The 14,632-nt window shown below is 39.7% G+C and overlaps 2 protein-coding genes across 5 annotated transcripts in view; one reads left to right on the plus strand and one right to left on the minus strand.

The window, feature by feature from the left end:
• Positions 1-334: 334 nt before the first annotated feature.
• Positions 335-8,871, minus strand: LOC137284267 (clusterin-associated protein 1-like). The gene is made up of 12 exons (XM_067816014.1): positions 8,739-8,871; positions 7,765-7,876; positions 7,311-7,395; positions 6,790-6,969; positions 5,440-5,535; positions 5,142-5,225; positions 4,785-4,918; positions 4,291-4,432; positions 3,898-4,000; positions 3,447-3,533; positions 3,247-3,314; positions 335-2,940 (listed from the first exon to the last, which is right to left on the minus strand). Exons 1-12 carry the CDS (start codon positions 8,758-8,760, stop codon positions 2,770-2,772), a joined length of 1,284 nt encoding a protein of 427 aa, XP_067672115.1. The 5' UTR covers positions 8,761-8,871; the 3' UTR covers positions 335-2,769.
• Positions 8,872-11,880: 3,009 nt separating this feature from the next.
• LOC137283565 (uncharacterized) overlaps positions 11,881-14,632 on the plus strand; it is a 34,465-nt gene continuing 31,713 nt past the window's right edge. For 2 of the 4 annotated variants that reach the window (XM_067815133.1, XM_067815132.1), the window contains exon 1: positions 11,931-12,019. In XM_067815133.1, the coding sequence (XP_067671234.1) occupies positions 11,974-12,019 (46 nt within the window). In that variant the 5' untranslated portion in view covers positions 11,931-11,973. Of the gene's footprint in view, positions 12,020-14,632 lie in introns of all 4 variants that reach the window. The other 2 variants (XM_067815130.1, XM_067815134.1) reach the window with 2 other exon arrangements.

Here is a 14,632-nt window from a genome sequence, read left to right on the forward strand (position 1 = left end):
CACTGTTCAGGTTGGTATCATGTTTGGCACACCCTGTCAGAGTTAACAGAAGTTCAGAGAGTAGGTATTTAATCTGAAATAAATCCTAGAACTTAGGTCATATGATACAAATGGCAAATGTCTAACTTTCTTCATATACAAACATAGTGGGTGCCAGAAGTAAGCGTGACTAGGGTCTCCAACCTGTTTGAACTTGATAACAAAGAAGGCTGTCAGTCTGTTTGGACTCCAGTGCACCACACACAGATATATCAGTGTGTATTTATTCTCTTAGGTAGCTGGTAGGCAGCACCATATATAACAAACCCCAACATATATACATGAACGAGAGAGAGAGATTTTCAGGGTATTTAATATCACAGGTATGTATACAAATACTTCTGAATCAGCTCTTTCTGAGTCTTATGAATTCTGTGACAAAACTCAAATTGATTTCAACAACATTGACCACCAATGATGGCCAACAACAAATTTTCCATACTGTTAAATTTGTATGATATTGCTTCTTCAAGTCATGATCAACAATGACAAAATTCAGCTACAATCCAATCATACATTTTTAATATTTTGAAAAAGCCGGTCAGCATGTTTCACATGTTCCCATGCCATTGACTGTGGTGAGACTATGGTCAGAACTCTTCCTTTCAACCAATACAAATGGTTGGTCTTACTCTGTAGTTTCATACAACCATAGTTGTAAACAACTGCCCTCCCTACTGTATCCTAATAATGTCAACAGGAACAATTAAACAACTTTCCCATCAACCTAAAAGTGAACACTTTTTCTTAAATCCCTTCAAGCAGAATGACAATGATACAAAAGCTGTTTGTTACACTAAGGTGATGTTTGCTTAAAACAACTGGGTCCATGTTCTCTGAGGCTGGTGGAGTCTGTAGCCTCCCACTAGAAGTGGGTGCAAAACATGATGACTGGTTTTCCACTACGCACCATACACAGATATCATGATATATATTCTGAAATATATAAATCATTTCAGATTCCTGAAGAAAACCTCAAACAATGATGATTCTGGGTGTTGAACAGGGCTGCAAAGGTTCACCCAGACCTCGATTTGATTCAATCTTCAATACTGGACCCTCAATTTGATGATTATTAATTTGATTTTTCACACAAGTAATAACATCCAAGTTCATTTAATTCAGGGTCATCCTTTTTCATTAAGAAATCCATCAGTAACTTGGCAATGTCTACTAACAACAACTGTCATTTTATAATTAACATAGCATCAAACAGTCACGTTCAGCCCTATTTCAGCACTCAAAACTGCTTGAGTTAAGAGTCAAAGTCATGTTCTGTGGCTGTGTAGAAAAGATTTAAAAAGGTATTCAAATATCCAATTGAAATTGGGATAATGATTATCAAACCATGGCCTTGGATTCGATTTTGGATGATCAAACCAAATCATTGCAGCCCTATGTTGAATACTCAACGAGCTGGTGGAACTGTAACCAATAGCTACTGGCAGTAGGCTACTGACATACAGGGTCAGCACATTAACAACAGTAGTAGCCACATGCAACTTTGCAAGTCTCTCAGAGAAGGCACACAACAGAATTCATTTGGACGGAGTTGTTAAATCACTGTAAAATCATTCATGACATTCTGGCCACTTTGAGCTGAGACCGCAGGTAAGGAACAGTTTCATAAGTGACACACAATACACAGCACAACAGAAAGTATTTCGTTGAAGGTGAATGACCGCTTTATACTACAACGATGATAAGCAATTGTTAAAATGGTTCTGCATCTTACCTAATACACAGTACACTGTCTCCTAAGTTACATTTTGAGGTTAACCATTGTCTCACCAATGAGACAAGTCCCTATGCAATGAATGCTTCAGGTTTCATGCCACTTGTGAAATATTCCAGAGATATCATGGTGTTATAGCCTAAGTGAACTTCGTCTCAGCGCATTTCGTTACACTCCACCACTGATTATAACAAAACCTAGTAGAAGGTCGTATCGGGTAACCTTTGAGCGACCAATGACCGTCCAATCAAATGTGAGACGGTTAAATAGATTCAACCAATCAGACAACGGCTACTATTTAGGGATCAGAGGGACTTTTGAAATATTCAGGTCACTGACACAGATCTCTTCACAAACAAAAATTCGCATATAACACAATTATTTTATCTGCAGTTTATATGCTTTTGGGTTTCTGTTGACATGGTTACCATTAGCTAATATTTCCGCAAGATGACATCCTTGAATATTGACAAAAACACCATTTTTAGCGACTGTTTACTCACCGCTGTCACTGTTACTCACCGTGTGCATCACCCAGAAGCGAGCGTACGCTATATAGCATTCGGAATTGTTCGGGTACAAACCTTTTCCAGATAAAGAAATTCACTTTCGTGATTTGGTTAGCCATGTTCTGATTGGTGAATCTCAAAGGTTACCTGATGCGACCTCCCATAAGGTTTTGTTAGACTCAGTACTGGAGTGTAATGAAAAGTACTGAGGATACGTTTACTTAGACTGCATGGTGTTAGACACTACAAAGGATGACGGTCAAGCTAATATAACACAATGGTTTCAGACCTACTTCTAGGACAATGTGCTCCATAAGCTCAAAATGCTGGAAAGTCATGAACTATAAAAGTAAACAGATGTACTGTCAGCAATCGATATGTCCCATATTTTCTTAGCTTCTTTTCTGTAAGACTGAGATTCAGCTGTCACTGCAGGAAGGTAGTGAGGCCATGTGGAATGTGGTCATGCTTAAGGCCATCTTGAAATTAGAAGTCATTGTCACTATCATCAAGTCCTGGTTGGGGCTGCTGGGTCCGTCTCCTTGGAGGCCCTGGCCCCATCTCCACCTCCTCCTCCTCATCGTCGTCATCATCATCATCGTCGTCATCATCATCCAGGTCAATCTCAGAGTCTCCTGACCCTTCCGACCCACTTTCCTGAAGTCAAGACAGAGCACACATCAGTACTAGACAGTAAGTGGACACATCAGCACTGGACATGAAGTGGACATATCAGTACTGGATAGTAAGTGGACACATGAGGTCTAGATAGTAAGTGGATACATTAGTTCTGCGCACTAAGGGCATACATTAGTTCTTGACTAAATGTATTCTCTATCTTTTTTAAAAGGAAACCTTGTGAGATTCTGAACCTTCGGAAAAACTTGTACATGCTTCATTTGGAGCTGTATGGAAGGGACAATAATATTGATTGGAGATTGTTGAAGAAACAAATCAACTGACCTCACTGATGTCTGGGTTCATGCCTCCCCTCACCATTCGGTTTCCTATAGTCCTAGCACCAGTAGCCGCTGAAACATACATCATAGCATACATCAGTTCATGACGATGGAACAATGCATCCTAGCAAATGACAATGGTAAAATGTATCTCAAGTGAATGCAATAGGATTACCAGCTTATGATCTAGGGGAGACAACTCACCTTCAGGTCTTGTGCGATGGTGGACTGGCCTCTCTCGCTTCTCAACCTGTTCATCCTCAGATTCATTGTCATCATCATCATCCGGACCTGGAAGTAATACATATGGATAAGTAGCTGACTTTACATTCACCACATCCAGGAATAGATGTGAATAAGTTTCTGAGATCAAACTTTACATCCATCACATGCTGTGACAGCAACATGTCTGTGACATTACTGAGATCTGACTTTACATTCTGTCCAACACATGGGACCTAGGACAATATCCTCTACAGACTTTCTACTCTGCTGACGGAGATAGTGAATTTCACTTCTTCAAATTAGTTCTGACAACTTAACAACTACAAATGATTTTCTTTATAACTAAAAGCTGTAAACAAAAGCCTCACTGCTTTCACATTATGTACATTAGAGCAAAACACTGTGTCAGTGACAGCAGCAGCTCACTGACCGAACATGTCGTCATCCTGTTCATCATCTGGGGTTATCTGCTGCTGTTTCCTCTCCTCGGAACGTATCTTCTCTGCCATCACCTTCAGCACTGCCTCCGTCTCCTGCAGCAGCACCACACAGATATACATGGGGAACAAGGGAGACTACTCCATCACGATGTACATTACGTTACACAAGGATAGTAATACTTCCACAACTGTTGCTTTGAGTTGCTGCCCCAGGTTTGTCAGCTAATTGTGTATATGCTAATTTGTATGATAACTTCAAGTCAGGAAGCCTTTGTGTTGACAAAATGATATTTGTGGGAAATACCTTGAGTTTGTTGTCCTCTAACTGTGTGTGTATTGCGTGTTTGATTTCATGTATGCATATGCCTTGATTGCCTCAGTACCTCAATTTTATCAGCTTCGACACGGTGGTACTCTTCCTGCTGTTGTTCCAGGTAGGTGAGGTTGCGGAATTTGATGAGGTAGGCATCGTACAGCTTCTGTAGATCTTCCTCCAGCTTCTCATACTCATCCATGTATGCTGGCCTGTTGCAGACAGCACAGTGTCAGCATAAGGTAGCAGATATACTGAGAGCAGCACAATGAAGCAAATATCTAATTCCACAGATTTCTAACGGTCTATATGAAGACCCTGTATCTCTAATGATATGTTTTCAGCATGCATTTATGTTCCACTTTGTCAGAATACACATGCAAAATTCGATTTCACCATTAGATAGGCATGAATGAGTGAATTTCAGGCTGCTTTCACAAGTATAACCTGGCCCTCACTTGCATGACTACCATATGTTTTAACCACTAACCTCCCAATCAGCTATTCCATAAAACCATATTTTGATACTGATCTACAGCAACTACTTCAATTTCCTCTGTCTACCTGACACTCTGGAGAGTCTGCAGCCTCTTCTGGTTACGGTCCAGCTCCGTCTTTTTCTTCTCAATTTTCGCCTCTAAGTTAGCCTCATCTGATGCAACGTTGTCCAGCATATTCAAAGTCTTCTTTATTTCATTCTGAGGGGAAATGTTCACCACAACTGTATTCACTTCATCTCATTTGTCCATTTGATCAATACTGGTGATGGATTGTACAGATCACATTTCTCTGGACTACATACTCTATGACTATCATTACTCTCAGTCTTCAGCACACACAAACAGCAGTTAAGTGCTACAATTATCATTACTTCTCTTTAACACAATGTAGAGTTCCAGTCACAAGGAATCTGCCACCAACCTCAACAGCCCTGATGGATGCTTGTAGACCGCTCTCCACTTCATTGATCTCCAGTGTGCGACCAACCACCATCACACGCATTTCCTGTAAACAAACACAGGTCAAATGATTTCTGCCCAAACCATCTATTTAGAAATACTTTAGGTACTAATACTTATCATGTAAGCTCAACACGCATGAAACTCAGTTGAAGTCTGCAGTTAGTCTTAGAACATTAATGACAATGTCCAGAGTCAGAAGTCCTGACATTAACTGATCGACTGAAACTAGGATGTGACATCTATACAATCTCATTTACCCTTAGGTCGACCTCCTTCCCAAGAAGGTCGTACAGGCTTGCACCCTTTGATGTGATTTCTGATGCCAGTCGACGTGCTTCTTTGAGGTCACTTATCTGTGGTTGACAGACGGGAGAAATGATGCATCTTGCAGTAAAACAACCAAACAAATTCTCAAAAATTCACTGACAAATATAAATGTAAGACAAGCAAATATATCAAAAACACTTTTCCCTCCATGATTGACTGTACGTTTCCAAGTAAGCCCATGCAGAATGGTTCCACCTCACTAAGTAGGGGCTTAGCAAATGTTGAGATGATGAAACCAGTGATACTAAATTGTCAGCAAATCAAGTGGAGGCTTTGAAAACATTTACGTTCAATAGTGTATATTTTCTGTCTTGATTGTAACGGAAGTGACAGTACCAAGACTTTAATTATCACATATATACTCCTGACAAAAGGTTAAACAACACAAAGTTTTAGTGTCATTACATTTTCATTTATTGAAATTACAAATCATGGAATGATGCAATAGAAAGGGGGACATATGTACACATGATCAACAAAATGAAATGAAATGGTACTGTGCCGTAACAGGCTTACAAATCATCAAAAAGCATGTACCAGTGAAACAGTCGCACAAAATGTGCTGCATTCATGGGGCAAAATGTTAAAATTAAAGTTCAAGTCAGTTTTGGCAAGTGAAGCAATGTTCAGCAACGTGTATGACCACCATGAGCACAAATGCAGGCTTCTACAGACGTTGCTGATCTGGAATGTTTAGCACTCTCTCTGTAACACCTGTTCATGTTCATCCAGAGTTTGGGGATGAACATGGAGACCATAAACAAGACTTTAAATAACGTTCAGTGTGATTGAGATCAGGTGACCATTCGGGCCAGTCCATATTTGTCATGTAGTTGATCTGAACAACATCATTAACAACTCTTTCTCGGGCGTTGTCATCAATAAATATGACGTTTGGACCCATAACTGATCAGGCTGCATGTGTGACATGTGAAGCACATTAATGCCACACAGTTTGCATGTTGTTTGTGAGGGTGGTTGTGTTTGGGTGATATTATCAATGTATCAGATAAATCAAGTTGACAGTCACTAAAGGTTATGTATTCTTTGAGTATTTACCTTTCAGTAACATACAGGTAAAAATCGCTATCGAGATTGATAAAGATATTACACTGAAAATTCCTGCTGCTTATTTTTTTGTGAGGAGCATATTTGGCAATCCTACAAGCAGCCAAAATGTGAGTATGTATTTGAATAGAAAACTTACTGACCATATTGATTTGTACAGGTCTGGAAGATAGTTTATACATAGACTGGGTTGGACACAACATAATTGTCACCTTTGATGAGACATCAAATGAAATGTTGGCAGAATCTTCATCTGGGTTTTCCAAAGATTGGACCACATTTGTTTTCATGGCATTGTACAGAACAGAAGTTGCTTTAAGGAGTTCCTTTACAGCATAGCCATCAGCACCATACAGCTTCTTGGTGTTCAGCTTGATGTGAGCCTTTGTTGCCTGAACACAAAACATGACATGCAATAACCATGTTACAGGACATCCATCACAAGCTGTACATTACATAGATTCTAACAGGTGTCAAGTGACAATCAAATCTCATGCAGCTCATCTGAAGTTGCAGTCATGACCAGTGCCGTCTCATTATTACAAAGAATGCTTAATTGAACTCATTAGATAAATTGTTATGTATATTTATTCCTTCTTCAGTTGTACCTGATCGGAAAATATAATGTCTGAAGTTACACTGATAACTAACAATGAGCATGGTGTATCTTTGATGAAATAGTTCATGTGAGCATGATAAGAAGTTCAACAAAATATGTTTTTACGTGTTTTACCATAAACTCAGCTGCTAACTTAATGAATATGACCCTGTCCTGTTCTGTGTCAATGTCTGGGTGTACATCAGCATTAGGATCAAACCTGGAGCAGAAACACAACACATGACTTTTATTACATGGAACAAAATTACAACACACAATTCATAGCACATCTGAATGAGAGCAACAGATGTGACCAAAATAAAGTCTAAAGACAAGGGGCCTTGAAACAAACCCCAGTGTTTCTGTTAAAATTAGGAATGCCAAGACCAGAACCCCAACTAAAATTGCAAACACTGGACAAACAATTAATGCACTACCATATGAACACATCATGAATTACATGCTAATGGTTGATGATGAAGTCATGTTTAAAGAGATGAGAACAAATACAGTGTTCCACAATTTTATGTAAATATTGTAACTTTTCAGGTGTCAAAAGCATGTGCAAAAAGTAACATGTAGACTGTACCTTTTCACTAGCCATGTGAGGACTTCTGCTACAAGAGGGAAGTTGGGATTACGAAAATTTTCCATAGAGATGAGGCGGTGATAGCCAAGGGCTCGCATCATCTCTGTGAAATCTGCAACAGATGATAGAAAGAATGATACAAACATCACATCGGTAATATGTATATTTTAGGCATTAACAAAATGTGTGTGCACAAAATTCAAAGGTAATGCTACTTCCATCAGTGTAACTCACAAAGCTTGATTAGTGTGGAATACCTGTTAAATTGGTTTAACATTATATACACTTTGGTAAGGAGGTTACTCAACAAACATGGTATCAGCATTGTTTAATTGGTTCCCTTAAGTACAACAAATAAGGTGAAAAGAAATAAATTTGGATCACAAGATATGCAGCAATTTTATAGCTTACGCTCCATGCTTTAACTGTATCACCTAACTGTTCATGTACCTCCATGTCGAGTGGACACTGATACTGGAATTTCTCCTCATTCAGTGCTTGAAGTTGAATTGCAATCACCTGTCTCATTAATATTTCGTTGTTGAAATTAATCAGATTGTTTCCTCCAATTATTTAAAGTTATCTGTGTATTACATGCATAACACCTTTATCTGTGTTTTGATGAAGCACAAAATTTGGAAGTTACAACCAACTAAGGTTATACTATCTGGTGAGACCACAGGCGATCGATGCATACAAATGATCCAAAAGCAAAGGATTCGGGAAAACCTTCTTTCTTTGATCATAACACAGCAAACCACCAAAACACGAACAGTCTATAATGCTGGTAAATATGAAAATGTTGTTACCATGACCATGACTATTGTTTAACACTGTCATTGTAAACACTGCCAATAGTTCAGTTTGATCTTTTAGAGAAATAAACATATAAAGTGTCCTTTCCATCACTGTCTCCACAAGATTAAGAATTTTGCAGTATAACTAAACAGGTTATGGTTATGAAAAGCACTCACTTCTTAGATCCCTGTAAGACATCTTGATAACAGCTTATATATTCGTAAACGTTACAACAGGATCGTTCTCATGTTTATCGCTTCTGAAATATTTTGACATGCGTAAACTCGTTTCCTGTACAGCGTCCTCTATAAACAGTTTTGCACCATGGAGAAAGGGGAAGCCACTCGTGTGTTTGGACGATGAACGGGTGGAATTGCGAGATTGAACCGTTAATGAAATCTTTTCTGTTTTACAGTGGTTGTGAAATTCATTTTCCCTGACTGATGCGATCAGTGACAGTATCAAGTCGCCCATGTCCTCGTCGCACTCTACATGTGCACTCATTTTTGTATATAGACTGAGAAAGAAACGGTCGTTAAAACTTTAAAATTTTCCCGCTTCCCACAAAATAGGCGTGGTACAAGTCAGTTAGCTCATCCAATCCTCCATCTATCGAGGTTTGTCTCTGTGTAGCTGTATGCCTGATGATTGTCTCTGTGTAGCTGTATGATTGAGGATTGTCTCAGTGTAGCTGTATGCCCGAGGATTGTCTCTGTGTAGCTGTATGACCGAGGATTGTCTGTGTGTAGCTGTATGACTGAGGATTGTCTGTGTATAGCTGTATGACTGAGGATTGTGTGTGTGTAGCTGTATGCCTGATGATTGTCTCTGTGTAGCTGTATGACTGTAGATTGTGTGTAGCTGTATGACTGAGGATTGTGTGTATGTAGCTGTATGACTGAGGATTGTGTGTGTAGCTGTATGACTGAGGATTGTGTGTGTGTAGCTGTATGCCTGATGATTGTCTCTGTGTAGCTGTATGACTGTAGATTGTGTGTAGCTGTATGACTGAGGATTGTCTGTGTGTAACTGTATGACTGAGGATTGTCTCTGTAGATGTTTGTCTGATGATTGTCTGTGTGTAGCTGTATGACTGAGGATTGTCTGTGTGTAGCTGTATGCCTGATGATTGTCTCTGTGTAGCTGTATGACTGTAGATTGTGTGTAGCTGTATGACTGAGGATTGTCTCTGTGTAGCTGTATGACTGAGGATTGTCTCTGTAGATGTTTGTCTGATGATTGTCTGTGTGTAGCTGTATGACTGAGGATTGTCTGTGTGTAGCTGTATGACTGAGGATTGTCTCTGTAGATGTTTGTCTGATGATTGTCTGTGTGTAGCTGTATGACTGAGGATTGTCTCTGTGTAGCTGTATGACTGAGGATTGTCTCTGTAGATGTTTGTCTGATGATTGTCTGTGTGTAGCTGTATGACTGAGGATTGTCTGTGTGTAGCTGTATGACTGAAGGTTGCCTGTGTCACTCCCAATCGCTTGTGTGAGGCTCTGCATAATTACGCTTGTCCATGTCGTTTGTCCGAAGATAAAGACAATCGCTTTTCGCAAGCGGCGACTAACGGGATCTTGTTGTCAGACTCGAAGTCTTGTTTGACACATACTATCGTATCCCAACTGCGTTGATAGATACTCATGATGTTGATCACTTGGTTGTCGTATCCAGACTTGATTATTTACAGACCGGTAATATGGCGGGAATGAGTGCGGAGGTAACAACAAACCAAAAAACATTGTTAGTTACAGTAGTGTGGAAGACCCTGCTCTCTGTGTGTGTTTCCTCTGTGTACTGATACTGTCTGTATGTGCTGCCCGTGGTTCTGTAAGTCAGTTACTGTTAAAGCTGGTGGTGTGAGTTGACAGTTACATTAATAAGAAAGCACTGAGGTGTGACAACTCGCTGCCGACACGCTGTCTAATTCAGCATTGACAATTTAAGATTTGCATTCTGATTGGCCTTTCATGATTGGTTCAGTGATGTTAGATCACTGAGGCCATATCTCAGGGTTATATATAGTGTTGTGTGCACTCGCTGACGTGGTGTTTGTAAACAAGACAGGGCGGTAAGTACTCCCGCCCGCCACATGGGCCCCTGTTTGTCATGGTGGATTTGGGACGACAACAAAGAAGATCGTCTGGACGACGAAGGGCCGATAACTCACATCTACAAGTCAAACAAGAAGCTTATGTGCAAAATCTTCTCAAAGATAATTTATGTCATGTAAAATCGCTCATAGAGAACAGGAAAATCAGAGTGAGTGTGAGTGAGTGAGTTTAGTTTTACACGGCACTCAGCAATATTCCTCCCATAAAAATGCCAATGCTCTGTTGGTACATACATAAAGATAAAATCTAACAACACATACAATAACAACACGAATGTTCTCAATATTATAATGTTTCAGCATAAGGCTGAATTTATTTTGTTCAGGGAGGATTGTCTAACGTATCCACGCCATATTCGGGTGAAACCAAGGATTTCCACCCACTATCACAATTTGTGATTTCTCACAACACTGCCAGGGGCTTCTTACAATCTCAAGTACACTCTGGAATTTTCTAAAATACAATTCACATTTAGGTGAAACCCATGAGCTGAGGTATGCTGCTCACAAATAAACAAAACTAAACTAGACGCTGGAACCAGCCATGTCCCTAACAGTCAAAGTGGGACATATATTAACTCACAAATATCACTGAAGAAGGCGGCATCCCAAGGCTGACGTTGTTGACGAAGCCTCACCTATGTTCCATCTCTACCGTGGACGTCGACGTGTGGTGTCACACCGTCCGGGTAGTCGATAAAACCATATCTCCCAGCCATATCAACTCATTTTCGTCACCTCTCTTCAGTGTGGGTTCCAGGGGACAAATTCTACAAATTTGCCTCGCGTGGTGTGTCATCACGTCAGTGGAACACGTACAGCTCATGGTAAAGTAGACATGTAAAGACACCTGAAATATTCTCAAACATTTCATTCGAACACCCCAAACCAAAAGGGTTGATTTGCGTCTTATATCAAATTTATCTCAAAATATTCCTTAACACCTGAACTCCAATTAGTTCTTTTCTCTACTGATATAGATTATCCGGTAGAATGTAATGGCTTCCGTTCCTTTATTGCTGTACATCTAATGTGCAAGGCAATAATATTGTACAGGTATATTTGCAAGAGCGTGTCTTCAACATGCACACCTGTCTTGGGATCCGGGCGTTCATCTTTATGGCTGTCCACGCCTCCATATATTATCACCATAGCAACACCACAGTGGACTGTGTCAGGTGTTAGAGCCCCAAGTCCCGCCCCTCAACAGCCTGCCTTTACCACGACCGACATTGTCAATAGTTATTTCACCTGAGTATTGAAGGCTCCAACATCTCGTTCGCTTAACACACTTCATGATGATTCGAACATTGTGGATTTTAGCTGCTTTGCCCTTCGTAGGTAGGTGATTACAAGAATCTGTTACATTTACAAAAAAGAAAAATCGATTGTCAATAGTTTTAACCCAGAAACGTCCACATTTTTCTTTTAGTTAATGATGTGCAATTAAAATATTTTTGTTTGTAAAATTGTATGTATATCCCATATTAACGATATTTGTTAATGTCTCGACAGTTTGGTTTTGACCAAAATTCCATAGTGACTTTGGTTCTGATGTTCAATGAACATACATGTATATGTTTTTACTTATTATTTCTAAAGTTTATCTTGGAAATGTTATTAAAATTGTCTGTTGATGCTTTTTTGCTGTTTAGTAATCACAAAGTGAATTTTCTACGCAGCAGACATTTGTGACATCTGGGAAGCTTACAGCGTGACAGGATAGAGATGTAAATGTTCAAATTATTTTAATTGAGTATTAGTATATGACAAACACGCGCCCAGTTAAAGTGAAACCGAAAAAACACATTTATATTTACCCAATTTTGAAAGCGCTGTAACAGTAAGGGGTGACCTAAACATAGATTTGTACAATCACACGGGTTTACATTTGACAACCTCCATATTGTGTGTGGATCGTGTCCTATGCATTGACCGCATATTATACCTAACGTTTCTAATTATTTGTCTACGCTACAGAAAATCAGAAATATCACATATATGAACAATTACACTGCTTTATGTTCATCCGCTCCGTGAAGTAGATGTTTTCTAGTCGATATCTGGCCTGTCGTGACGACAGGTAGGGGCAGCAGGTGCCCTGGTTAACTGCACCATAAAGAAGGAGGTCTATTGTTTAATCAACTTTATAAGCTTCAAGAAATACGATAAATACGTCCAAAATACCTATTTACGCATGTACAATGTACATACTTTATGACATACTGTTGGTGAAGTCGCGGATGACAGAAGTGGGGTTGTTGCAGTGACGTGTCATTCACCAGTCGAGGAAATATCCGCTATAACTAAAACCAAGCTGATTGAGTATCTCTGTCAGTAACAGATCGAGAATCGAAATCTATTAAGGGATGGGCCTTAAATCCTGAAATATTCTCCATACCCAGATTTCTCTTTACGGAGGGTTCAGATGTTAAATTTTGAAATATTCTCAATAACCGGACTTCTGATTAGGGCGGATACAGGGGTTGAATACTGATATGCTCCCCAAAACTGGACGTTTTAGTTTGACCCAAAGACCCTGAACCTCATCACTTTTTTACAGTGCTAAATGAAGCAAGTGTAGATTTCCTTCAATCTCAGTGGGACTCCTTTTCAATTTACAAGGACATCACATCTATAACTACTCATATATAGTTATGATTATATGTAAAAAGAGACAACGCGTTTGTCTTCAGACTTCTTCAAAGAAACAGGTATCAATGGAAATCTTGAAATACTCACGAGACACACTGCTGATAATAGACAATCTCACCCTTGTGTCTACTGATCTCAAATATATGAACACAAGTTGAAACAGTACCAAACATCCGAAAGTTGCCGGGAATATGTTTATCTTTATCAAGAGGTGTTGATATAGTTGATATCAGTACACACTAGGGTGAGATTCTATTTATAATCAAAAATCACTCTTCGTTAGTTTGTAATGAAAAATGTACACCTCTGAACACAGTACTGCCATTAGAGTTGCAGTGCAGCGATGCCACAGCATTGTGATGTCATCAACTTCATGACGTCATAGAATTTTCAGGGAATTGTACAAAATTTATTGTCTGATCTCACATTGGCAATATCTCCTGTGCACAGTTTTTGGATGAGAAAGGATTGTTTCAGCGCATTTGGCGTCAGTGCCATATTGTTTATTGGTTTGCTTGACGACTGGCGCAGGCCTGGGGTGCCGGTTTACAAAGTATATGAACAAATAGTAACGTAGACTTTCGACTGACGCAGCGCAAAAGATGCTTTGTACAACGGCACCCTGGTCTCTTATTTAAGAGTCAGACAGTGTCGCGGAAAGACAATGACGATAAGGGTCTGAACTTGAACAGAACACAGAGAATATACTTGTATCAGCATGGTATGACCTTTCATGGGGGTCGTTATTTGTCTCGGTATGATTTGACCTTCCATGGGAGATCTTAGTTGTCTTGGTATGTTTTGACCTTTCATGGGTGTTGTTACTTGCCTCAGTATGTTTTGACCTTCCATGTTGGTTGGTTTTTTTGCCTAGTATGGTTTGAACTTTCATGAGTGTAGTTATTTGTCTCTGTGTGGTTTGACCTTTCATAAGGGTTGTTAATTGTCTCGGTACGGTTTGACCTTTCATGTGGGGTTGCTACTTATTTTGGTACAGTTTCGCCTTCCATTGGAGTTGTTACTTGTCTCGAAATGGTTTGCCCTTCCATTGGAGTTGTTACCTGTTTCGGTATGGTTGGACCTTCCATTGGGGCTGGTACTTCTCTCAGTACAGTGTAACGTTTCGAGTTAGTTGTTACTTGTCTCAGTACAGTATGACCTTTTATGGGAGTTGTTACTTGTTTCGGTACGGTTTGACCTTTCGTTAGGTCACTTGTCTCAGTGCGGTTTGATCTTCCATGGGGGTTGCTACTTGTCTCCGTATGGTTTGACCTTTCATGGGGATTGTTATTTTCCTCG

This window comes from Haliotis asinina, chromosome 5 (assembly GCF_037392515.1).
Source record: "Haliotis asinina isolate JCU_RB_2024 chromosome 5, JCU_Hal_asi_v2, whole genome shotgun sequence".
In the NCBI taxonomy this organism is placed as follows: domain Eukaryota; kingdom Metazoa; phylum Mollusca; class Gastropoda; order Lepetellida; family Haliotidae; genus Haliotis; species Haliotis asinina.